The sequence below is a fragment of the Dipodomys spectabilis genome, unplaced genomic scaffold (assembly GCF_019054845.1).
Source record: "Dipodomys spectabilis isolate Male_0828 unplaced genomic scaffold, ASM1905484v1 ptg000018l, whole genome shotgun sequence".
NCBI classification, from domain to species: Eukaryota; Metazoa; Chordata; class Mammalia; order Rodentia; family Heteromyidae; genus Dipodomys; species Dipodomys spectabilis.
The window spans coordinates 8,088,233-8,113,306 of NW_024870695.1; the positions used below are offsets into that span (position 1 = coordinate 8,088,233).

The 25,074-nt window shown below is 46.3% G+C and overlaps 1 protein-coding gene across 1 annotated transcript; it reads left to right on the forward strand.

Annotated features, from left to right (window-relative positions):
• Window positions 1-529: 529 nt before the first annotated feature.
• On the forward strand, window positions 530-20,099 carry Cenpv (centromere protein V). Its single transcript, XM_042673679.1, has 5 exons — window positions 530-1,132; window positions 4,682-4,780; window positions 10,071-10,140; window positions 17,504-17,618; window positions 19,692-20,099. The coding sequence occupies exons 1-5, from the start codon at window positions 735-737 to the stop codon at window positions 19,814-19,816; spliced, it is 807 nt and encodes a 268-aa protein (XP_042529613.1). The 5' UTR covers window positions 530-734; the 3' UTR covers window positions 19,817-20,099.
• Window positions 20,100-25,074: the final 4,975 nt, after the last annotated feature.

Genomic DNA, 25,074 nt, shown 5'->3' on the forward strand with positions numbered 1-25,074 from the left:
TGAACTTAGGGCCTAGACACTGGCCCTGAGCTTCTTTTGCTCAAGGATGGCACTCTACCACTTGAGCCACAGCACCACTTTCGGCTTTTTCTATTTCTGTGGCACTAAGGAATCGAACCTGGGGCTTCATGTGTGCGAGGCAAACTCTCTACCTATAAGCTACATTCCCAGCCCGCAAATGTAATTTTATCCATGATTCGTTCATTTATTTAACATAAAAAAAACGAGATCTGTTCACCGTCAAGATCCCCAGGATAGAAAAGACTAAGCTTACAAACTAGGATTCAGCTGGCATCTATGCCACAGGCATATGTGGACTCATGAATGGCTTCTGCAAGGCAGATAGCGTCTTCATCTAGGAGATGAACTTGAGTTAATGTGTGACTGAATTCAGGCCTGACCCGAGTCTGTCCTGATCAGGAAGGATTCAGGGAGGGCGCAAGCACCTGGCAGGTCCAACGGGCTTGGAGCCCTGTCAGCGAGCCAAGGCCGGAGGCGCAGTCTCCTTAAGACCTGGGGGAAGCTGCTAGCAGGTGCAGGTTTTCAGGCCCATTAGCCGGAGGTCTGGGTCCCGCGCAGACTGGCGTCTGTCAGTCAGGCGCCGCGAGTGAGTCGGGCAGGGGGCTGCTGGGCGCGGCGTCCCCTCCGGCTGAGGACAGTCGGTTGGCGGGAGCGCGCGGGAGTCCGCGGGGACGCGCAGCGCTGTGAGGCCTGCGCGCCAGGCTGCGGAAGCCATGCGGCGGACACGGGCCGCCGAAGCCTCCCAGCTGCGGGAAACCAAGCGTTCGGGGTCGTCTGGAGCCACCGTGACTGCCGTTCCGGCCCCGGGCGACAGCCGTTCGAGGCGCTCCAGCAGCAGGGCCGGGGGCAGGAAACAGACCGCCAGCAGACAGCCGTCGGCGAAGCGGCGGCCGAAGGTGCCGCCGCCGCGGGCCCAGGAGACGGGCTGCGAGGAGCCTCCGCCGCCCGCGGAACTCGCGCCGCTCCCGCCGCCGCCGCCCCCGACCCCGGCGACCCCGACGTCCTCAGTGTCCACGCTCGACCTGGGCGAGCAGCGGGAGCGCTGGGAGACGTTCCAGAAGCGGCAGAAGCTCAACTTCGAGGGCGCCGCCAAGCTCCTCCTGGACACCTTGTGAGTGCGGTGGGGCCACCCGACACCCCCGCGCCGCGTGGGGCTGCGGGTGCCTTCGGCCTCTGCGCCGGGGTAGATGCAGGTCCGCTTGGTACGAGCTTGGTCCCGGAATGCCCAGGGATGCCCGGGGCGCAGGGGCTTCGCGCGGAGCTCGCCGAGGGCGCGTGCTTGGGACGGTTTTGTTTTTTGTTCTAAGGCGCGGTGGGGGTCGTGACAGAGACGGGAACTGGGGTTCCCCGTGAAAAAGGTGTTAAGCCCGCCATCTCCCGCATTCTCGAATTTAGGAGTTTGGGCAAAGGGGAGCCGACCGGGGGAGAGACAGGGTGTTATTGTTGTGGGCAGTCTCTCCGGGGGCCGCGAGGCACCGGGGGAAGCGCGCGAAAAGCGGGGGATGCGAGGATCAGGCTTTGGTTTTCCACTGTCTCCGGCGCTCCCTGCTCTCTTCTGTGTTCTTCCATCTTGCTTCTGCAGGAAAAGAGCCTCCAACTTCTTAGATGGGCGCATGGGGATCTCAGAGGTCCTTGATGTAGAAAAAAAGCTATCAACCACTCTGGCTGCCTGCCGTTTTCCAAATGTGATGTAGGCCCTGTAGCACTGTGCTACCGAGAAATATTTTAATTCCCTAGTAGTATATCTCATCGTCAGTTATGAAAAAAAAATGTGATAAGGCCAAGGTAACAATTGCATAATAACCTGAGGTTGCTTACTCCTCTGATTCTCTTTTTTGGTGCAGTGTCTCAAAAGTGGAGTATTTCTTTTTTCCCTACACTTTGCTTTTTCATTCATTAACTATAAATTGAACACTTAAAATATCAAGTATTTGTTGAACACCTGTTGTGTGCCATCTGCTGCTTGGTCTGAAGAACATAAAGGTTTAGAAATATATAATTCAGGGCTACGGGGTATGCATGGCTCAAGTGGTCTTGAGGTCCTGAGTTCAGTTCGACTCCTCTCCCCCCCAAAAAAAAGAATGTGAAACTCAAACTTTTTTAATCCTAAAAGTAATATTTTAAAATACTAAAGCAAATTGATAATGATATAGAAAAATACTAAACTGGGCTGGGAAGGTGGCTCAGTGGTAGAGCGCTTGCCTTGCAATGCATAAGGCCCTGGGTTCGATTCCCCAGCACCACATAAGCAAAAAGAAAAAAAAAAGCCGGAAGTGGTGCTGTGGCTCAAGTGGTAGAGCGCTAGCCTTGAGCTGAATAGCTGAGGGATAGCACCCAGGCCCAGAGTTCAGGCCCCACAACCGGACCCAAAAAAAAAAGAAAAATACTAAACTGTTGTCAAGGTTAGTCGTGGTGGTGCCAGTTTGTATTCTCAGTACTTTTGAGGTTGAGACAGAGAATGGAAATTTCAAAGCCAGGGTATTGCATTTGCAAGGCAGGTGTTCTACTACTTGAGTTATGACTAGCTTTTTTTCTGGTTCTGGAGTTTGAACTCTGGGCCTAGGCGCTGTCCCTGAGGTTTTGTGCATAAGACTAGCATTCTACCACTTGATCCCACAGCTCCATTTTCGGCTTTTTCTGTGATTAATTGGAGATGAATCTTATGGATTTTCCTGCTCAGTCTGGCTTTGAATTTTGATCGTCAGGTCTCAGCCTCCTGAATACTTAGGATTGTATAAAAGGGCTGCAATTAGCCATAAGCATTCAGCCTCCAGGCCTCCCCCCCTCCCCTCCAGGGCCTGGACATTGTCTTTGAGCTTCTTTTGTTCAAGGGTAGCACTCAACCACTTGAGCCACAATGCCATCTCCAGCTTTTTTGTTTATGTGGTGCTGAGGAATCAAACCCTGGGCTTCATGCATGCTAGGCAATTTCTCTACCACTAAGCCATATTCCCAGCCCCCTCCCTTTTTTTTTTTAAGTACTGGGGTTTGAATTTAGCCTTCAGTTTCTTGACTTGCTTGCTTAACTCAGCTAGCACTTTACCACTTGAGCCACATCTTCAGGCCTGTTATTTGCTGGTATTTTGGAGATGGAAGCTAGACTTATTTGGAATAGCAATCTTCTAGATCTCAGCTTTCTGAATATCTAGGATTACAGATGTGAGCCTCTGGCACCCCAGCCTCAGAGTCTTTTTTTTGCTTTTAGGTCTTCTCTTTCCCTTTCCTTTTTTTCTTTTTCTTTTGATGATGATACTGGGCTTCAAATCAGGACCTTTATTTTACTAGACTTTTGTGGCTACAGTGGTGCTTTACTACTTGAGCTATGCCTTCAGTTTAGCATTTTAGTGAACTAGAATCTCACAGACTTTTCTGCACAGGTTGGCTTCCAACCTGAATCTCTAGATCTCATCCTCCTGTAATTAGGATTATACATGTGAGCCATTGGTTTCTGGCTACTTTTAATTATTGTATGAATTAGGGCCTGGCATTTATGCCTGGGAAGCTTGCACCTTGATCCTTCTACATAATGTTGGTAGAGATGAGATGGAGTCTTGCAAACTTTTTGCCTGGGTAGCCTCAAACCTTCCAATCTCTTAACTCTCAAGTAGCTAGGAATACAGACATGAACCACTATTACCAGCTATCTTCTTTAAACCCACATGTTTTGTGTGAAAAATGTATATAACATGGTACTGATTTTGTTAAATATTATTTTATAGAAAAAACATTTTGGGGAATGTCCATAATACCTCTTGGTGGACCATTCCTTTGAATATTCTCAAATAAGCTTTGTACAAAGGAATACTTTTTACAATAAACATTAGTTGTATATGCAAGAAGGAATTGAAATATATTCACTTGTAAGGAAGCCTGAAAAAATAGTCTTAAATACATGGCAAATTAAAGCTTCAGTGTGTTATTTTTCCTGTGATTATTGCTCAAAAGGTACAGGGAACATTTGCCTATTATTGGTGAGGGTGTTCAGTTCTTTCAGAAAGGGATTTCATTATGTTAGATCTTAATATTAAGGGCCTGGCTTATCTGTCTTAAAAGGATCAAAATTGTATGAAATGCTTATACAATTATGTAAAAAGTCATATGAGAAATACTAGAGGAGAAAATGAACAGAAGTACAACAGCCTTTGTAACTGTCTCAGAAGGCTTTTCTGCTTGGTACTTTTTCATAGTAGCCCTATCATCTTTATCTCAATCAAAATTAAATATTATTTGGGTCATTTGCTGAATGGCTGCTTATGGTTGCACGAGCGGCAGCCATGGCTGCTGTGTCTTGTTTACTTCTTTCTACTTGGTGCTTAGAAGATTTTTCTTTACTATTCCTTTGACATATAAATAAAAATGTTTGGGTGATGGGATGAGGATCCTCTTCCTCCCTGAGATTTGTCTGAATTCTGAGAATGCTTTCTAATTTTAATAACATTTAAGAAAGAAGTATAGAGAGAGAGCTGGTAAACAAAGAAGCCACTAGCTAAACCCATTCTTTCATAAAATCTGCTTTGCCTCTTTAAAGGAGAAATCCATTTGGTTAGCCTATAGAAAAGGCTTTCTTTCAACAACAAAAAGAGAGCGGGAGGGAGCCACGCCATAAGGTCTCTGCCTAATGGTTAGGAATTCTTATCTTTCTGGGTTTTGTTTCATTTAGTGAATACCAGGGCCTGGTGAAGCACACAGGAGGCTGCCACTGTGGAGCTGTTCGTTTTGAAGTCTGGGCCTCAGCAGATTTACATATCTTTGACTGCAAGTGAGTATTTTTCTCTTCTTAAATTGGCTTAACAAAAATTAAAGAGTTAAAATGCAGTGCTTCAGAAAAATCTGGGGAGGTGGGATATAGATGAAACAGCACTGGCCCAGAGCTGATAATTGTTGAAATCAGTGCAGGGACATAAATATTCATTGAGCTCTTCTTTTTCCTTGAATATGGCTTGACATTTTCAATAATATTTTTTTTTCAATAATATTTTTTTAATTTTTTTATTGTGAACATACTGTACAGAGGGGTTACAATTACATGGGCAAGTACATTTCTTATCAAGCATTGTAGCCTCCTCCTTTGTTTCCCCTTCCTATCCTCCCCCCCCCAATAATAATTTTTTTTTAAGGTAGAAGCTAAAAATAATCATCTCTGTGTGTGTTTATGTGCATGTGTTAGAGGTGGGACAGACTGGCCACAGAGTGAAAGTATTTGATAACAAAAGCCTCTTCTAGTCCCCGGGACTTAAACTCAAACTCGGGACTTAAACTCAAACTCGGGGCCTGGGTGCTGTCCCTGAGTTTTTGTTCTCAAGACTAGTGCTCTATCACTTTGAGCACAGCTGTTTCTGGCTTTTTGGTGGTTTATTGGAAATAAGAGTCACATGGACTTTTCTGCCTTGGCTGGCTTTGAATCATGATCTTCAGATTTCAGCCTCCTGAGTAGCTAGGATTACAGGTTTGAGCTATTGTTGCCCAGCACAGAAGCCTCTTTGTAGAAATTCAGAGTTGAGGAGATGTGAGGCCAATGAGTGAAGGGAGTTTATATCCAGAAGCTCCCCATGACTGGTCTCTTGCTTTGTTCTTTTTTGCGGGGGAGGGAGGGCTTTGAACTCTGGGCCTGGGTGCTGTCCCTCAGCTCTTAAGCTCAAGGTGAGTGCTCTACCACTTGAGCCACAACGCCACTTCTGGTGCTCTGGTGGTTTATTGGAGATAAGAGTCTCACAGAGGGGCTGGGAAGGTGGCTCACTGGTAGAGCGCTTGCCTTGCATGCCTGAGGCCCTGGGTTCGATTCCTCAGCACCACATAAGCAAAAAGAAAAAAGCCAGAAGTGGCGCTGTGGCTCAAGCTCTAGCCTTGAGCTGAAGAGCTGAGGGACGGCGCCCAGGCCCAGAGTTCAGGCCCCACGACTGGACCCCCCCCCCAAAAAAAAGTCTCACAGACTTCCTTACCAGGGCTGGCTTTGAACCTCGATCCTCAGATCTCAGCCTCCTGAGTAGCTAGGATTACAGGCATGAGCCAGTGGTGCCCGGCTCTTGCTTTGTTCTTTTTTTTTTTTTTTTTTTGTCGGTTGTGGGGCTTGAACTCTGGGCCTGGGCACTGTCCCTCAGCTCTTCAGCTCAAGGCGAGCACTCTACCACTTGAGCTACAGCGCCACTTCCGGTTTTCTGGTGGTTTATTGGAGATAGGAGTCTCACGGTCTCCCCTGCCCGGGCTGGCTTTGAACCACGATCCTCAGATCTCAGCCTCCTGAGTAGCTAGGATTACAGGCGTGAGCCACCAACGCCCGGCTTTCTTGCTTTGTTCTTGACATGAGGCAGATGGTACCACTAGGAGCAGTGGAGGGCCTACTTCTTTATCTCCTCCTCTCTTTTCTCCTCTTTCCTCCTCCATCCTCCTGTGTCCTTCTCCTCTCTTCTCCTCTCTCTTCCTCTTCCTCTGTCATTGTCTTCTTCAAACCACAGTCCTGAGTAGCTAGGATTATAAGTGTCACCCTCAAGTGAGGGTCTGCTTCTTACTACCTTCTGTGGCATGGTAGAACAAGAACAACAGGCTCTGGCTTCTGGACCAGTTGTTGGCAAGTCCTAATTCAACAGTATGCAATCCTTTTTGCCTGTAAATGGTACCTGAATTATATATGAATAAGAAATATACTCAAATGGAGAATTGATAAGCTACTAAGAGTAGAATCTGGCCTTGGAAAGAAATACTGTAGAATAATTTATTAGAGGATCTCATACTAAGAAAAAAAAGAAGTGAGGCTGGGAATATGGCTTAGTAGTAGAGCGCTTGCCTAGCATGCGTGAAGCCCTGGGTTTAATTCCTCAGTACCACATAAACAGAAAAAGCTGGAAGTGGTGCTGTGGCTCAAGTGGTAGAGCACTATCCTTGAGCACAGAGAGAGGTTCAGGGACAGTGCCCAGGCCCTGAGTTCACACCCCAGGACTGGCAAAGAAAAAAAGAAGTCGAGTTGTAGCTCAAGTGGTAGAGTTCTACTCTAGTCTTTTTTTTTTTTTTTGGTCAGTCATGGGGCCTGAACTCGGCTTGGGTACTATACTTCAGGTGGTCTTCAGTTCAAGGAGAGCGCTCTTCCACTTGAGCTTCAGCCCCACTTCCGGCTTTTTCTGTGGTGCTGAGGAATCTAACCTAGGGCCTCATGCATGCAAAGCAAGCACTCTACCACTGAGCCACCTTCCCAGCCCCAATAGAGCTCTAGTCTTGAACACAGCACCCAGGCCCCAAGTTCAAACCCCAGGATCAGCATGCATGTGTGTACACACACACAGGTGTAAACTTCAGCTCACTTTCCCAAGGGTTGTGAGCTTACCAATGCAAGCGTTGAACTCTTCAGCTCTCATTGCAGAAATTCTAAATGTATATTTGTTATATTTGGGCGTATGTAAATATGCTGGTTCTGGGGCTTGAACTCATTCAGGGCCTGGGTGCTGTCCCTGAGCATATTAGGTGTGAGCCACTGGTGTTGCTGAGGTTTTTTTGCTCAAGGCTAGAACTCTGCCATTGGAGCTATATCTCTACTTTCAGCTCTTCTGGTGGTTAATTGGAGATAGGAGTCTCATGGACTTTTCTGTCTGGGCTGAGTTTGAATTGCAATCCTTAGATCTCAGATTCCTGAGTAGCTAGGATTATAGGTATGAGCCACTGGTACCTGGCCACTGATACCTGGCCAGGTAACAGTTTTTTCTTTTTTTTTTTCTGGTCCTGGGGCTTCAATTCAGGGTCTGGGTGCTATCCCTTGAGCGTCTTTGTGCTCAAGGCTACCATTCTGCTACAGTGGCACTTTCAGCATTTTTTTTGAGTACTTTACTGGAGATGAGAGTCTCAGACTTTTTTGTTGTTGTTGTTGGTCTTGTGGCTTGAGCACAGGGCCTGGGCACTGTTCCTGAGCCTCAAGGCTAGTGCTCTACCACTTGAGCCAAGGCACCACTTCCAGCCTTTTCTGTATAGTTTATTGGAGATAAGAGTCTGGTGGACTTACCTGCCTGGGTTGGCCTCAAACTGCTATCGTCAGATATCAGCTTCCTGAATAGCTAGGATTATAGGCATGAGCCACTGGTGACAGGCTTAAGTGAGAATTTTTTTTCTTTTTTCTTTTTTTTTTTTTTTGTCAGTCATGGGGCTTGAACTCTGGGCCTGGGTGCTGTGAGACTTTAACTATGGGCTGGGCACTGTCCCTCAATTCTTCAACTCAAGGCTAGTGCTCTACCACTTGTCACAATGCCACTTTCGGTTTTCTGGTGGTTAATTGGAGATAAGAGCCTCACGTAAAACAAAGGAGGAGGTAACAATGCCCGATAGGAAATGTACTCATTGCCCTACTCATGTAACTGTAACACTTCTGTACAGTATTTTTACAATAAAAAATCTATGTGAAAAAAAAGAGTCTCACCATTTCATAAGTCAGATAATGAGTACATTTCTTTTATTGGACACTATCATCCCTTTGCTTTCTCCCTGTTTCCCTCTCCCATCCCTGCTAAGTCATATATATATATATATATATATATATATATATTTTTTTTTTTTTTTTTTTTTTTTTTTTTTTTTTGCTGGTCCTGGGAGCTTGAACTGTGGCTTTGGTACTGTTCCTGGGCTCCTTTTTGCTCAAGGCCTGTACTCTACCACTTGAGCCACAGCGCCACTTTGGGCTTTTTCTGTGATTAACTGGAGATAAGAGTCTCATGGACTTTCCTACCTGGGCTGGCTTTGAACTTCAACCCTCAGATCTCAGCCTCCTGCATAGTTAGGATTGTAGGTGTGAGCCACTGGTGCCTGCCAAGTCAGGATTTTTTTTTCTTTTTAAAAAAATTTTTGCTGGCCCTGGGGCTTGAACTCAACCTGGATGATTCACTTTGTACTCAAGGCTAGTTCTCTATCACTTTAGCCACAGCACCACATCCCCCTTTTTCTGAGTAGTTTATTGGAGATAAGGGTCTTAAAGACTTTCCTGCCTGGGCTGGCCCGAGTCAGAGTTTTTAAAAGATCAATTGGAGGATTCATGGTGTACTAAGTAAGTAGAGTCCTTACTTAGTATTGCTAGGTTCTGGATTTCTGGATTTACTATTTATAATGTGCTTGCGCAGGTGTGGGCGCACGCGCGCGCGCGCGCGCGCACACACACACACACACAGTAGATTTTGTCATGAGACAATGAAAAATTTCTTGCCTTTGGGGGAAAAAAAGTGGATTTTGGTCATTCTCATTCTAGACACAACCTGCTTTTGGCCTATTCAAAGAATATTAATATATTATTTTTCCTAAAATTTTACTACCACTTTCAGGAAAAAAAGATTGGATTCTTACTAATTTCCAGTTTGGTATTTCTGGAATCTATTCTACTTGGAGCTAGATTTTCTGATCTTTAGATGAAGAAAAAAGGAAACCTTGTCCTTGTTCCTTGTTCAGTTTTGGTATGGATGTCTAACAGGCCTAAGGTCATGGCAGTATTTGTCTTTAAAATCCAGTGTTTGCTGGGGGGTGGGGTGGGTGGGAGATGGGAAGGGATGGGAAGGGGAAACAAAGGAGGAGGCACCAATGCTTGATAAGAAATGTACTCATTATCTTGCCCATGTAATTGTAACCCCTCTATACAGTATTTTCACACACACACAAAAAAATAATAATCCAGTGTTTGGGGCTGGGAAGGTGGCTCAGTGGTAGAGTGCTTGCCTCACATGCATGAGGCCCTGGGTTGATTCCTCAGTACCACATAAGCAGAAAAAGCTGGAAGTGGTGCTGTGGCTCAAGTGGTAGAGCACTCGCCTTGAGCTGAAAAGCTGAGGGACAGCGTCCAGGCCCAGAGTTCAAGCCCTACTACTGACAAAAAAAAAAATCCAGTGTTTCCCTACACTGTGGGTAACAGAAATGTGGTCCTGTTGGTCTGGATTGCTGACTGGGAGTGGCTTCACTTGTAGATCTGGATCTGGTTGTCTATGCCACCACACAGAGTAAAGGCCCCAGGTATCCAGTCCATCTGCTTCACTGTCTCTGGATATGCTGAAAGGGACTGTTCACAATTTGGGTTTTTCTCTGTCTTTCTGTAGTTGCAGCATCTGCAAGAAGAAGCAGAATAGACACTTCATTGTTCCTGCTTCTCGATTCAAGCTCCTGAAGGTTAGTATTGAAGTCAAGGGGGTTAAAACCCCAAAGTAACCCTGTGGAGTTGGAGGTGCAGGGCCTCTCAGGGGCTTGAGTGGTTTTTGTTTGTTTTGTAACAGACCTCTCTATGTAGTATATGCCAGCTTTGAACTGTCAACTGAGATTACAGGTGTAGGCCAACATATTCAGCTTTTCTTCATTTTAGAAGGCTCCTTGAAGGGCTGGGAAGGTGGCTCAGTGGTAGAGTGCTTGCCTTGCATGCCCGAGGCCCTGGGTTCAATTCCTCAGCACCACATAAGCAAAAAGAAAAAAGATAGAAGTGGTGCTGTGGCTCAAGTGGTAGAGCGCTAGCCTTGAGCTGAAGAGCTGAGGGACAGCGCCCAGGCCCCAGAGTTCAGGCCCCAACAACTGACCAAAAAATAAATAAAATAAAGAAGGCTCATTGATATCATCATAGAAACATTTTCTTTCTTTCTTTCTTTTTCTTTTTTTTTTTTTGCTTGTCCTGGTGCTTGAATTCAGGGCATGGGTGCTGTCCCTGCGCTTTTGTTCAAGGCTAGCACTCTTACTACTTGAGCCATAGTGCCATTTCTGGCTTTTTCTGTTTATGTGGTACTGAGGAATTAAACCAAGGGCTTCCTGCATATTAGGCAAGCACTCTACCACTAAGCCACATTCCCAGCCCATGGAAACATTTTCAAATTAAAAGAATCAGAAAATAAATTCAGACCTTTCCCAGATGCTCTTTTTTCTGGCTCTTTTCCAGCTCTTTTCTCTCTTTTCTAGCTCTTTTCTCTCTTTCCCAGCTCTCTCTTTTTCCCAGCTCTCCCAGCTCTCTTTCCCAGGCCTTTCCCCACTGCGTGGAGGACCAACATGGCCTGGTGAATAAACCTACCCCTTACCTGGAAAAAAAAAAAGAAAGAAAAAATAAAATAAACTCAGGAGTATATGATGGTGTGTACCTGTCATCTCAACTATTAGGAGGATCCTGGTCAGAGACTGCCACTAGGTTTCAAAAAAGCACAAATCACCATCTGAAACATAAAGCAGAAAAGGGCTGGGGCATGGCTTAAGTGGTAAAGTGCTTGTTAGCTCAAGGTCCTGAGTTTAAACCTTAGTACTAAAAAAGAAAGATTGACCAAATGGGTGGCTGCATTAGTCTTGGTCATCCCGAATGGGTAAGATTTAATCCCAAATGTGGGACTCTAGTTGTGTGTACACTTGTGTCTTTGTTTTTTTTTTTTTTTTTGCCAGTCATGGGCCTTGAACTCTGGGCCTGGGCGCTGTCCCTCAGCTCTTCAGCTCAAGGCTAGCACTCTACCACTTGAGCCACAGCACCACTTCTGGCTTTTTTCTGCTTATGTGGTGCTGAGGAATCGAACCCAGGGCCTCATGCATGCAAGGCAAGCACTCTACCACTGAGCCACCTTCCCAGCCCTACACTTGTGTCTTTGTTTTATTCCCAGTCTTACTCTCCCCTCTATTCCCCTAACCTCTCCCCACCCTACTGCTCCCCTCCCCCTTCCCCTTTCTCTTCCTGCCATCTCCCCCTTCCCTCCCCTCCCCCCCCCCCTTTTTTTTGACAGACATGGAGCTTGAACTCTGGGCCTGGGCACTGTCCCTGAGCTCTTCAGCTCAAGTCTAGTGCTCTACCACTTGAGCCACAGCCCCACTTTCCCCTCCCCTTCCTATTGTGTCTTGATCTCTTTCTCATTCTCTGCAGGGGGGGGGGGAGGTCGTGGGGCTTGAACTCCTCAGCTCTTCAGCCCAAGCCACAGCACCACTTCTGGTTTTCTGGTGGTTTATTGGAGATAAGAATCTCACTGGGCTGGGAAGGTGGCTCAGTGGTAGAGGGTTTGCCTTGCACGCATGAGGCCCTGGGTTCTATTCAGCACCACATAAGCAGAAAAAGCTAGAAGTGGCACTGTGGCTCAAATGGTAGAACACTAGCCTTAAGCTGAAGAGCTGAAGGATAACATCCAGACCCAGAGTTCAGGCCCCACGACTGACCAAAAAAAAAAAGAGTCTTACAGACTCCTGCCCAGGCTGGTTTGGAATGGCAGTCTTCAGATCTCAGCCTCGGGAGTAGCTAGGATTACAAGTGTGAGCCACTGGCACCTGGCTTCTTTCTTATTCTTGTTATGTTACCTAGACTGTCTTAAATTGTTGCACTTAAGCAGTCTTTCTGCCTAATGCTAAGTAACTGAGATCATAGGCATGTATTGCTGGATCTAGTGCTTTTGTTTTTTTACTTAATCATCTATCTATCTATCTACGTTTTTATGCTGCTACAGGGATTGAATTCAGGGCCTGTGCTCCTTTCCTAAGTTTTTTTTTTGTCCATCATGGGGCTTGAACTCTGGGCCTGGGTGCTGTCCATCAGCTCCTCAGCTCAAGGCTTCTCAGCCTCCTTAGTATAGTAGCTAGGATTACAGGCATGAACTACTGGTGCCTGGCTTTTTTTTTTTTTAATAGTCAAGGTTAGCACTGTCCCACTTGAGCCTCAGCTCCATTTCTGGCTTTTTCTTTGTTAATTGAAGATAAGAGTCTTAGAAAGCCAGGTACCAGTGGCTCACACCTATAATCCGAGCTACTCAGGAGGCTGAGTTCTGAGGATCACAGTTCAAAGCCAGCCCAGGCAGGAAAGTCCATGAGACTCTTATCTCCAATAAAATACCAGAGAACCAGAAGTAGCGCTGTGGCTCAAGTGGTAGAGCGCTAGCCTTGAGCTAAAGAGCAGAGGGACAGTGCTCAGGCCTAGAGTTCAAGCTCCATGACTGCCCCCCCAAAAAAGAGTCTTACAGATTTTCTCGTCTGGGATGGCTTTGAGTTACTATCCTCAGATCTCAGCCTCCTGAGTGTCTAGGATTACAGGATTACAAGACTCCCCTTGGATCCTTCAATAATACCTTGCTCAGTGTGGTGACAAGGAGATATGCCCAGTGGGTAGGATACCTTTTCCATACCTTTCCTATAAGCCACGTGTCTTCTACTGCTTGCAGGAGGCTGTAGTTCCCCTCTGCTTTTTCCCCAAGCACCTGTGATGAGAAGATCCTGAAGATGTCACTAAGTGCAGCTATGGGCCTATAGGAATTGGTGCTCTGGGGTTTTCTTCCTCAGTATGTCTCTTTGTCCATGTTTTTCTGGTACTCCAGAACATAGTTCTCTTCTTCAGCCTCACCCCATCAAAGGAGAAATTTTCTGTTTAAGATAAAACAACCACTTATTTAAGAGGTACCTATTGTGCACCAGGCACTGTGGACCATGTTTTGTGTTCTTGGAGCTTATATGTTATAGGTAGGGAAACTGAAAGAAGATCTGAGAGTAGAAGGCTGTGTAGAGAATTAAAGTCAGGCCATATTATAAGGAATAACCGTGGCTTTTTTCCTTCAGTAGGGATCTAATTAGGATGATATAGACAGTAGAGGGCATGGATAGGAAGAATGTCTAGGCCAAGGGGGTATTCAGTGCCAGGGATTACAGAGCCTGAACCAAAGAGGGACAGTTGTGGCTGGTGAGTTGGTGGTGGTGCAGGGGTTGGGAAGAGTGGCCTAAGTCAGAGTTGGAGCAATAGGCTGAAGTTGATGAGCAGGCAGATTTTATGCTTTGAGGTGTGAAAAGCCCATGGAAGGTTATAAGCAGGGTAGTGACAAAGCCTGATTCAATGTTTATTATTTTCCAGCTCTAAAGGGAGAATGGATTTAAGAAGGTAAATGTGGAGGCAGGAAGCAAGAGATTTTTGAGGGCACGTGCCTGAAGCAAATATTAACATGTGTTATGGGCCTCATTTCTTTTTCTATACGTCTAGAATGGGACCCAAGAATTTATATACTTTTTACTAGTTCCCTGGTGAATGTAGTTCTGCTTTCCTGGGAGCACACTTCGAGAACTACTGTTGTAGTGGCAGTAGAATTATGAAAGAACTGCATGTACAGATGAGGAAAAAGCAAGAAGAATGAGTGTTAAATCCAAGATAATAGGCCTGAGAATCTAGTTGAATAGAGTCAGGCCGTATGGGACAAGCAGGTATGGGTAGGTAGAGTACTGGGACCAATTCAGCCAGAGATCTCCCTCCCCCTTTTTTTTTTCTTTTCTTTTCTTTCTTTCTTTTTTTTTTGTCAGTCATGGGGCTTGAACTCTGGGCCTGGGCACTATCCCTCAGCTCTTCAGCTCAAGGCTAGCCTCTATCACTTGAGCCACTGAGTGGTTTATTGGAGATAAGAGTCCTGGACTTTCCTTCTGGGGCTGGCTTTGAACCTTGATTCTCAGATCTCAGCCTCCTAAGTAGCTAGGATTACAGGCGTGAGCCAGCTTCAGAGATCCCTTTTGAATGGTCATCAGACAGGAAATGGATAGTTGGATCTAAAGGACTGTAGTTCTGAGAGATCAGAGTTGGACCTACCAATGTAGGAGTTGCTGTTATACTGGTGGTGTTTAGGGTTGGATGAGGTCAACTAGAATAGGGAGGCAGAACAGGAAGAGGTCAGTGGACAGCCCTAGGCTGAACAGAACCGGGACAAGAAACAAACAGAGGGGCTAGAGAAGGATTAAAAACAAAAGAGTGCAGGACAGGCACCCGTGGCCCACACCTGTAATCCTAGCAGCTCAGGAGGCTGAGATCTGAGGATCACAGTTCAAAGCCATCTTGGGCAAGAAAGTCAGTGAGAGACTCTTATCTCCAGTTATCCACCAGAAAATGGGAAGTGGCGCTATGGCTCAAGTGGTAGAGTGTTAGCACTGAGCAGAACAGCTGAAGGATAGCACCAAGGCCCAGAGTTCAAGCCCCATGACTCACAAAAAACAAAAAAACAAAAACAAAGAGCATGGAATTCACAGGGGCAAATGTTTTAAAATGGAAGGAATGCTATAGAGTCTAAGGTAAGAATCCTGTGGTTGGAAGAAGTAGCTGTTAGATTTGTTAATGTGGTAGTTCATTGATGATCTGTGCTTGGGAAAAAGTCAGAAGAAATGATCACAGGAGTTAAGCTAGCAGTATATTTTGATGACAATAGTCTGTTCTAGTGAGGAGCAGGTTGATGGATGGACAATATGGGGGTCTGGATGTCATTGGTTGAGTTCTAGTAACAAATGAGACAAGTCATCCCTCCTGATAATTCCTTGAGGGAAAGGTATAATCAGTTAACTGTGGATAGCTTGGTACTACTTAATAGTTGTCTTTGCTGTTGGTGTGATTACAATGTTATGGTGTGAGAAAGGTTCCTCAGGGTGTTTTTGTTCTTTGTTGTTGGTTGTGGACTGGCTGCAGTCCCTGAGCCTCTTTGTACTAAAGACTAGCACTCTATCACGTGAGCCACCATACCACTTACAGTTTTTTTGAGTGGTTAATTGGACGTAAGAGTCTCTTGGGGAGTTTACCAAGGGGGCTGGCTTTGAACAGTGATCCTTAGATCTCAGTTAGAATTACAGGCATGAGTCATTGGTGCCTGGCTCCCGGCTCCCTTGAGACTCATCTCCAATTAACCACCAGAAAACCAGAAGTGGCAATATGGCTCAAGTGATAAAGCACTTACCTTGAGTTGAAGAACTGAGGGACAGCGCCCAGGTCCAGAATTCAAGCCCCGTGACCAAAAAAAAAAAAAAGTATAAAGAGGCCTAACAATGATAAGAAACCTCACCTCATCCTGGGAGGGTACTATTGCTTCTACCTATAATCCTAGGTACAGTTGGGCACTGGTGGCTCACACCTGTAATCTTAGCAACCATCTTAGCAGGCTGACATCTGAGGATCTCGGTTCAAAGCCAGCCATCCTGGGCAGAAAAGGCCAGGAGACTCTTATCTCCAATAAACCATTAGAAAACCAGAAGTGGTGCTGTGGCTCGAGCGGTAAAGTGCTATCCTTGAGCTGAAGAGCACAGGGACAGCGCCCAAGCCCAGAGTTCAAGCCCCATGACTGACAAAAAAAAAAAAAATCCTAACTACTTGCTGAGATCCAGACAATTGTAGTTGAAGCTTTTCCAGTCTTTTGTGAGAAACAGGCCCTGTGCTTAAAATCCTGAGAGCCCTGCAAGGGACTCTCCTATTAACCCCTTTATTTTATTTTATTTAAAAAAAAAATTTTTTTTTTTGGGGGGGTGGGTCTGGTCATGGGGCCTGAACTCTGGGCCTGGGCACTGTCCCTCAGCTCTTCAGCTCAAGGCTAGCACTCTACCATTTGAGCCACAGCGCCACTTCTGGCTTTTTTCTTTTTTGCTTATGTGGTGCTGAGGAATCGAACCCAGGGCCTCAGGCATGCAAGGCAAGCGCTCTACCACTGAGCCACCTTCCCAGCCACCCCCCCCCATTAACCCTTTTAATTATTTATTTTGGTGCCAGTATTGGGGCTTGAATTCAGGGCCTGGGTACTGTCCCTGAGCGATTTCCCCCCCTGGTTGTGGGCTTGAACTCTCTGGGCCTGGGTGCCGTCCCTCAGCTCTTCAGCTCAAGGCAAGCACTCTACCACTTGAGCAATAGCACCACTTCTGGTTTTCTGGTGGTTTATTGGAGATAAGAGTCTCCCAGACTTTCTTGCCCAGGCTGGCTTTGAACTGTGATCCTCAGATCTCAGCCTCCTGAGTAGCTAGGATTACAGACATGAGCCCGACTTGTCCCTGAGCTTTTTATTTTTTTTTAATTTTTTTTGTTGGTCGTGGGGCTTGAACTCTGGGCCTGGGCGCTGTCCCTCAGCTCTTCAGCTCAAGGCGAGCGCTCTACCCCTTGAGCTACAGCGCCACTTCCGGTTTTCTGGTGGTTTATTGGAGATAGGAGTCTCACGGTCTTTCCTGCCCGGGCTGGCTTTGAACCCCGATCCTCAGATCTCAGCCTCCTGAGTAGCTAGGCTTACAGGTGTGAGCCACCAGCGCCCGGCTGAGCTTTTTATTTTTGGCTCAAGGCTAGCTACTGCTCTACCACTTGAACCACAACTCCACTTCTGACTTTTTGGTGATTTAATTGTACACAAGAGTCTCTCAGGCTTTTCTGCTCTGGTTCTGAATTATGATTCCCAGATCTTAGCCTCCTCTAGCTAGGATTACAGGTATGGACCCAGCTAAGATTTTTTGTTGGTGGTGGTGGTAGTGGGGCTTGAACTCTGGGCCTGGGTGCTGTCCCTGAGCATTTCATTTCAGCTCAAGATGAGTGCTGTACCACTTGAGCCACAGCGTTTCTTCCAGTTTTCAGGTGGCTAGTTGGAGGTAAGAGTCTCATGGACTTTCTTGCCCAGGCTGGCTTTGAACTGTGATCCTCATATCTCAGCCTCCTGAGTAGCTAGGATTACAGGTGTCAGCCACTGACACCCAGCTAAGATTTATTTTTTAAATGACATAAAAAGTAATCTTTTTTAAAAAAAAATAAAAGCACATTTGTTTCTGTTTTCCCTAGGGAGCTGAGAGCCTAACAACTTACACATTTAACACGCACAAAGCCCAGCATACCTTCTGTAAGAAATGTGGTGTTCAGAGCTTCTACACTCCCCGCTCTAACCCTGGAGGCTTTGGTAAGTAAATCTCAAGTGGCCAGCAGGTCTGGGATACTTGGAGTTAGAGTGCTGCTTGGACAGGAGGGCACTGGTGTTTTAGTGTGACTCTGTCTGGCCAGGTGCTTTCACAAGTATGCTTTAGAAGAACAGGGCTCTTCAGCATAGCTCTTCCTCCGGTAGGATGTAAAACTGGGGCTGTCCTACATGGTAATGCCTATGTCAGAGTCAAGTGAGATTATGATTTTTTACGCACTGGTGCTATACATCCCTAGGGAGAGTACTGAAGGGGGAAAGAGGATGCTACAGAGATGGGCCTGTGGAGCAGTAGAAGTCACTGGAATAATGACAGGGGTCAAGGAAGTGAAGGAGGCAAGAATGGAGACTGTTATTAGTGTTAAAAAACATTTGAGGGCTGAGAAAGTGGCTCAGTGGTAAAGCGCTTGCCTTGCATGCCTGAGGCCTTGGGTTCGATCCCTCAGCACCACATAAGCAGAAAGAAAAAAGCCGGAAGTGGCGCTGTGGCTCAAGTGGTAGAGCGCTATCCTTGAGCTGAAGAGTTGAGGGACAGCGCCCAGGCCCAGAGTTCAGGCCCCACGACCGGACCCCCCCCAAAAAAAAAAAAAAAATTGAAGCCAGGCGCTGGTAGCTCATGCATGTAATCCTAGCTACTCAGGAAGCTGAGATCTGAGGATAACGGTTTAAAGCCAGAAGAGTCAGTGAGACTTATTGCCAGTTAACCACCAGATAACTCAAAGTGGCACTGTGTCTCAAACACAGGGACAGCACTCAGGCCTGAGTTCAAGCCCTATGACTGACAACAACAAAAATTTGGGCTGGATAGTTCAGTGGTATTGCCTGGAATGTGTAGGGCTCTGGGTTTGATCCACAGTACCATCAAAGAAAGAATGAAAGAATGAATTCGAAAATTAAGTTCATTCAGAAATGAAAGAATGAGGGCTGGGAAGGTGGCTCAGGGGTAGAGCACTTGCCTTGCATGTATGAGGCGCTGGTTCGATTCCTCAGCACCACATAAGCAGAAAAAAAAGCCGGAAGTGGTGCTGTGGCTCAAGTGGTAGAGCACTAACCTTGACCTGTAGAGCTGAGGGACAGTGCCCAGGCCCAGAGTTCAGGCCCCACGACCGGACCCAAAAAAAAAAAAAAAAAGAAATGAAAGAATAAATTTGAAAATTAAGTTCATTCAGAAAAGAAGCAGCAACCCACAGTTACTTGGATAACACCAATTGCAGCGTGAAGTAGGGGAAACCTAGAAACCAATAATGTCCTGTGTAAATGTAGAGCTGGCTGGACAGTTGTAATCAATGCCTTCTGGAGGAGGGCAGGAAAAGTTTTTTGTTTTTGTTTTTTGTCTATCATGGGGCTTGAACTCAGAACCTGTGCTCTGCCTCTGAGCTTTTTCACTTAAGGCTAGTGCTCTACCACTTTGAGCCATAACATGATTTTCTGGTTGTTAATTAGAGATGAGTCTCAGGGTTTTTACTCCCCAGGTTGGCTTTGAATTGCAATCCTCATATCTTGGCCTCCTGAGTAACTTAAGATGAACCACCAATGCCCAGCAAGATTTTTATTTTTAGCTGGGCTCTGGTGGCTCACACCTGCAATCCTAGCTACTCAGGAGGCTGAGATTTGAGGATCATGGTTCAAAGCTAGCATGGGCAGGAAAGTCCATGAGACTCTTTTTTGGGGGGAGGGCGGTCTGGTTGTGGGGCCTGAACTCTGGGCCTGGGCGCTGTCCCTCAGCTCTTCAGCTCAAGGCTAGTGCTCTACCACTTGAGCCACAGCGCCACTTCTGGCTTTTTTCATTTTGCTTATGTGGTGTTGAGGAATGGAACCCAGGGCCTCATGCATGCAAGGCAAGCGCTCTACCACTGAGCCACCTTCCCAGCCCCGTAACTAGGATTTTCTTAGCACAGCAAACCACCCATAAGGCCTAAACTGAGGCCTTAGGCCTATCACTTGGGAATCTCATGTGTGGAGTTGCGATGATTTCAGGTAGGAGATTATTGAAGTCACTGTGTTTTCTGTTCTCACCCATTCTTTGGACTCTTCTTTCTCTGTGTCACTTGCTCCTAGGAATTGCTCCACACTGCCTGGATGAGGGTACCGTACGGAGCATAGTCACTGAGGAATTCAATGGCAGTGATTGGGAGAAGGCCATGAAGGAGCACAAGACCATCAAGAACATGTCGAAAGAATGAAATTCTGTTTCTACCTTCCTGGAAAGGAACAATGAGTGGGGCCAGCAGCTCTATAGGTCTTATCACACCTTGATGGTGCCCATGGTATGGCTGACCAGGCTACTGGCACTGTTGGCTGGCAGCCATCTTGTCCTCTGAAGTTTGCTCCAGCTACCAGTTCCTTTAGGCAGCTCTTTATTCTTCCATAGCGCAGATTTTGATGTAGGATAGTTGACCCTTTTACTTCTTTTTGCCAAATTTTGTGTGATCTTTTAGAAAATAAATATTTTTAACATGGTTACTATGGTTCCTTGTTTCCTTTGAACTTTGATTTTGGCCTCTGGGGCCTGTCATTTAACAGCAGATATTTACTGAGCACTTATCAAAATGCTTTCCCCCAAATTGTGAAGAAGCAATAAGACCGGTGATTATGAGTAAATATAGTTCCTGTGAGTTGTGAAGGTAAGAATTGTAGGATTCGGGCTGGGAAGGTGGCTCAGTGGTAGAGCGCTTGCCTTGCATGCATGAGGCCCTGGGTTCAATTCCTCAGCACCACAGAAGCAGAAAAACCGGAAGTGGCGCTGTGGCTCAAGTGGTAGAGCTCTAGCCTTGAGTTGAAGATCTGAGGGACAGTGCCCAGACCCAGAGTTCAGGCCTCATGACCGGCAAAAAATAAAAACAAAACAAAAAAAAATTGTAGGGTTCAAGAATAGACGAGTTAGTCAAGGAAAATTTGAGGTGGGTATGATGTAAAGCACATTAACTTTTTTTTCCAGTCCTGTGGCTTGAACTCAGGGCTAACACCCTACCACTTGTGCCATGGTGCCACTTCTGGCTTTTTCTGTTTATGTTGTACTGAGGAATTGGACCCAGTGCTTCATGCATGCTAGGCAAGTATTCTACCACTAAGCCACATTCCCAGCTCAGGCTTTTTGGTTTTTAGAGATAGGATCTTACTATGGAGCCCAAACTGGCCTAGAACTTGTGATCTTCCTGCCTCATCTTCCCAAGTGTTTGGGATTACAGGCATGTAGCACTACACTCAGCCACATTGCTTTATCTTATGTTGTTACAGTTATATAAGTCAGGTAAAGATTGCATTTTTTTTTTTTTTTTGGTCAGTCGTAGGGCCTGAACTCTGGGCCTGAGCGCTGTCCCTCAGCTCTTCAGCTCAAGGCTAGTGCTCTACCACTTGAGCCACAGCGCCACTTCTGGCTTTTTCTGCTTATGTGGTGCTTATGTGGTGCTGAAGAATTGAACCTAGGGCCTCATGCATGCAAGGCACACACTCTACCACTGAGCCACCTTACCAGCCCCTGTTTTTTTTAGTTAAAATAGAGGTCCCCTATCCCTTCCTCGACCCCTCACCCCTAAGCCCAGACTGGCCTTTATCTCACTTTGTAGCCCTGACTGGCCTGGGACTCACAGCTTTCCTGCCTTCAGATTCTAATTGCTGGAATTGCAGGCATGTACTACCATACATCTGTCTGTCTGTCTGTCTCTTTCTCTCTGTCTACCTACCTATCTATCTAGGCACTGGGATTTTTTTTTTTTTTTTTGGGGGGGGGTCTGGTAGTGGGGACTGAACTCTGGGCCTGGACGCTGTCCTTCAGCTCTCTACCACTTGAGCCACAGCGCCACTTCTGGCTTTTTTTCTTTTTGCTTATGTGGTGCTGGGGAATCAAGCCCAGGACCTCATGCATGCAAGGCAAGCGCTCTACCACTAAGCCACCTTTCCCAGCCCTTAGGCACTGGGATTTGAACCTAAGCTTTGCTTGCCTTACTTGCTCATCTTGTGCTCTATCACTTGAGCCATGTTTCTAGTCTGGCCTTTTCTGTTTTTCTTTTTTTTTTGGGGGGGGGGGGTCCAGTTGTGGGGCCTGTACTCTGGGGCTGGGCTCTGTCCCTCAGCTCTTCAGCTCAAGGCTAGCGCTCTACCACTTGAGCCACAGAGCCACTTCCGGTTTTTTTTTTCTTTTTGCTTATGTGGTGCTGGGGAATTGAACCCAGGGCCTCAGGCATACAAGGCAAGTGCTCTACCAGCCCCTCTGTTTTTCTTTTTTAGAAACTTCATCTCTTTAAAAAAAAAAAGCCCAGAACAGTCTCTGCCCAACTGGCCTAAAACCTTGATCTTCTAGATCTGCGCCTCCTGAGTAGCTAGGATTACACAGCATGAGCCACCAGTACTTGTGCTCCTCAGATCTTAGCATCCTGAATAGCCAAGATTGCAGGTGTAAGCCACTGTCTCCTGGTTAGGATAGGGTCTGGCTTCCCATATATGTGCAAGCCAGAACCACATCTGTCTACTTTTTAGATTTCCCAATGTTGAATCACAAACACCTCAACTAGCTTCCCTCCATTAAGAGTCACTTGAATGCCAGGCACCGATGACTCATGCCTAACTACTCAGGAGGCTGAGGATCATGGCTCAAAGCCAGCCCAGGCAGGAAAGTCCTTGAGACGTTTATCTCCAATTAACCACCAGAAAACTGGAAGTGGCACTGTGTCTCAAGTGGTAGAGCACTGGCCTTGAGCTGAAGAGCTGAGGGACAGAGTCCAGGCCCAGAGTTCAAGCCCCATGACCAACAAGAAAAAAGAAAGAGGGGTTGGGAAGGTGGCTCAGTGGTACAGTGCTTGCCTTGCATGCATGAGGCCCTGGGTTCGATTCCTCAGCACCACATAAGCAGAAAAAGCCAGAAGTGGTGCTGTGGCTCAAGCAATAGGGCACTAGCCTTGAGCTGCAGAGCTGAGGGACAGAGCCCAGGCCCGGAGTTCAGGCCCCATGACTGGCAAAAAAAAATAAAGAAAAAAGAAAAATAAAGAAATGCACTGAAGATTACAAATTACATAAATATAAATAAATATAGATCCCATATCAAATGAAACTTTTACTACTTTCTAAGTAGTTTGTAATATCAATTTTGATTGCCTCTTTGAGCTTGGAATTATTTAGTAAATTTCTTAATTTCCAAGTGAAGGCAAATTAAGATTAATTAGACTTTGCCAGAGAACCATGCAGACATCCAGGTACAGAGAACAAAGAAAAGTTTATTGCCAGGAAAGGGGCAGCAAGACTCCTTCCCACAAGGGAGGAATGAGAAGAAGCACCAGCTATTGTCTGGGGTGACATATATAACCTAGGGGGTTTAGGAAGGGCTAGAAGGGGATAGGAGGCGGAAACCCTGGTGTGGATGTGTGGGCCAGGGGCTTCATTATGTCCACTAGGACTTAGGGCTGCTGTCCAAATGGTAGATAAGGGTCCTGCAACTGCCCAGACCTGAAGGTCACGCTAAGGGGCTCTTGTTACCTTATATGGTGGTAGCTGCTCCAGAGAAGTGCCATCCCAAGGTAAAGGTGGCTGGAAGTTAGTTATTGACTGCCTTTACTACATGGGTCTAGTGCTGCCTAGGAAGGGAGCATGCTAAGCTGTGGAGAAGGGAAGGAGTAGACTAAGCTATGGCAAGGGACTCATTTCGCTAACACTCAGTAAGGTAGATTTTTTTTTCTCACATTTGGTAATTTCATAGATTTGTAAGTTATTAGATTATAATAGTAGGTATAATAGTATGGTCTGCAATATGGCAGTAAGTGATAGCTCTATGTTGGTACCTTTATTAAGACTTTCTTGCTGGGAACTGGTGGCTCATGTCTGTAATCCCACTTAGGAGACTGAGCTCTGTGGACTGTGGTTTGAAACCAATCCAGGCAAGAAAGTCTGGGCGCCAGTGGTTCACACCTGTAATCCTAGCTACTCAGGAGGCTGAGATCTGCAGATTGCCATTCAAAGCCAGCCTGGGTAAGAAAGTCTAAACTTTTTTTTTTTTTGGGTCCGTTCGTGGGGCCTGGGCGCTGTCCCTCAGCTCTTCAGCTCAAGGCTAGCACTCTACCACTTAAGCCACAGCACTGGCTTTTTTCTTTTTGCTTATGTGGTGCTGAGAAATCAAACCCAGGGCCTCATGCATGCAAGGCAGGCGCTCTTCCACTGAGCCACCTTCCCAGCCCCCAGGCTGGCTTTGAACCATGATCCTCAGATCTCAGCTTCCTGAGTAGCTAAGACTACAAGCATGAGCCACCGGTACCCGGCTTGTGAGACTCATATCTCCAATTAACCACCAGAAAACTGGAAGTGGCGCTGTGGCTCAAGTGGTAGAGAGCTTGCTTGAGCTGAAGAGCTGAGGGACAGCACTCAGGCCTAGAGTTCTAGCCCCACAACCGACCAAAAAAAAAAAAAATTTCTAAATGACCAATAAATAAATGACTTTTGTAAACATTCTATCCATTTAAGAAGTTGACTTTTAGCTGGGGCTAGTGGCTCATGCCTGTAATCCTCAGAAGGCTGAGTCTGAAGGTCTTGGTTTCCATGAGAATCTTATCTCCAATTAAGCACCAAAAAGGCAAGAAGTAGAGCTGTGGTTCAAGTGGTAGAGCGCTAACTTTAAGCAAAACAGCTCAAGATCAGCACTCAGGCCCTGAGTTTCAAGCCTCAGGACCAGCACAAAGAAAAGAACAGGAAGTTGACTTTTAGCCAGGCAGTGGTGGTTCATGCCTGTAATCCTACTTCCTGAATAAGTTGATATCTGAGAATCTCAGTTCAATTCCAGCCCAGGAAGAAAACTCTGTGAGACACTCTTATCTCCAATTAAACAGCACAAAGCTGGATGTGGAGGTGTGGCCCAAGTGGTAGAGTTCCAGACTAATGTGGAAAAAGCCAAGGGAGAGTAAGAGGTCCTGAATTCAAACTAATACTGGCACACAAAGTTTACCTTTTAAATGCTGTTTTTACCTTTTGTTGGCTTGATTTGCCAGAATTCTGGAAGAATATTAAAGCTTCCTATTGAGCTTTTATTTATTTATTTTTGTAAAGGTTTACATTTCTTTTTTTTTTTTTGGGGTCCGGTCGTGGGGCCTGAACTCTGGGCCTGGGCGCTGTCCCTCAGCTCTTCAGCTCAAGGCGAGCGCTCTACCATTTGAGCTACAGCACCACTTCCAGTTTTCTGGTGGTTTATTGGAGATAGGAGTCTCACGGTCTTTCCTGCCCGGGCTGGCTTTGAACCACAATCCTCAGATCTCAGCCTCCTGAGTAGCTAGGATTACAGGCGTGAGCCACCAGCGCCCGGCGTGATTGTAACTTTTTGTGTATGTGCTAGTCCTGGCACTGGAACTCAGGGCCTGGGCATTGTCCCTGTGCTCTTTTGCGACTGCTTTACTACTTACGCCACTCTACTTCCAGTTTGACATCTCATTGACATTCCTGCCTGGACTGACTTTGAACTGTGATC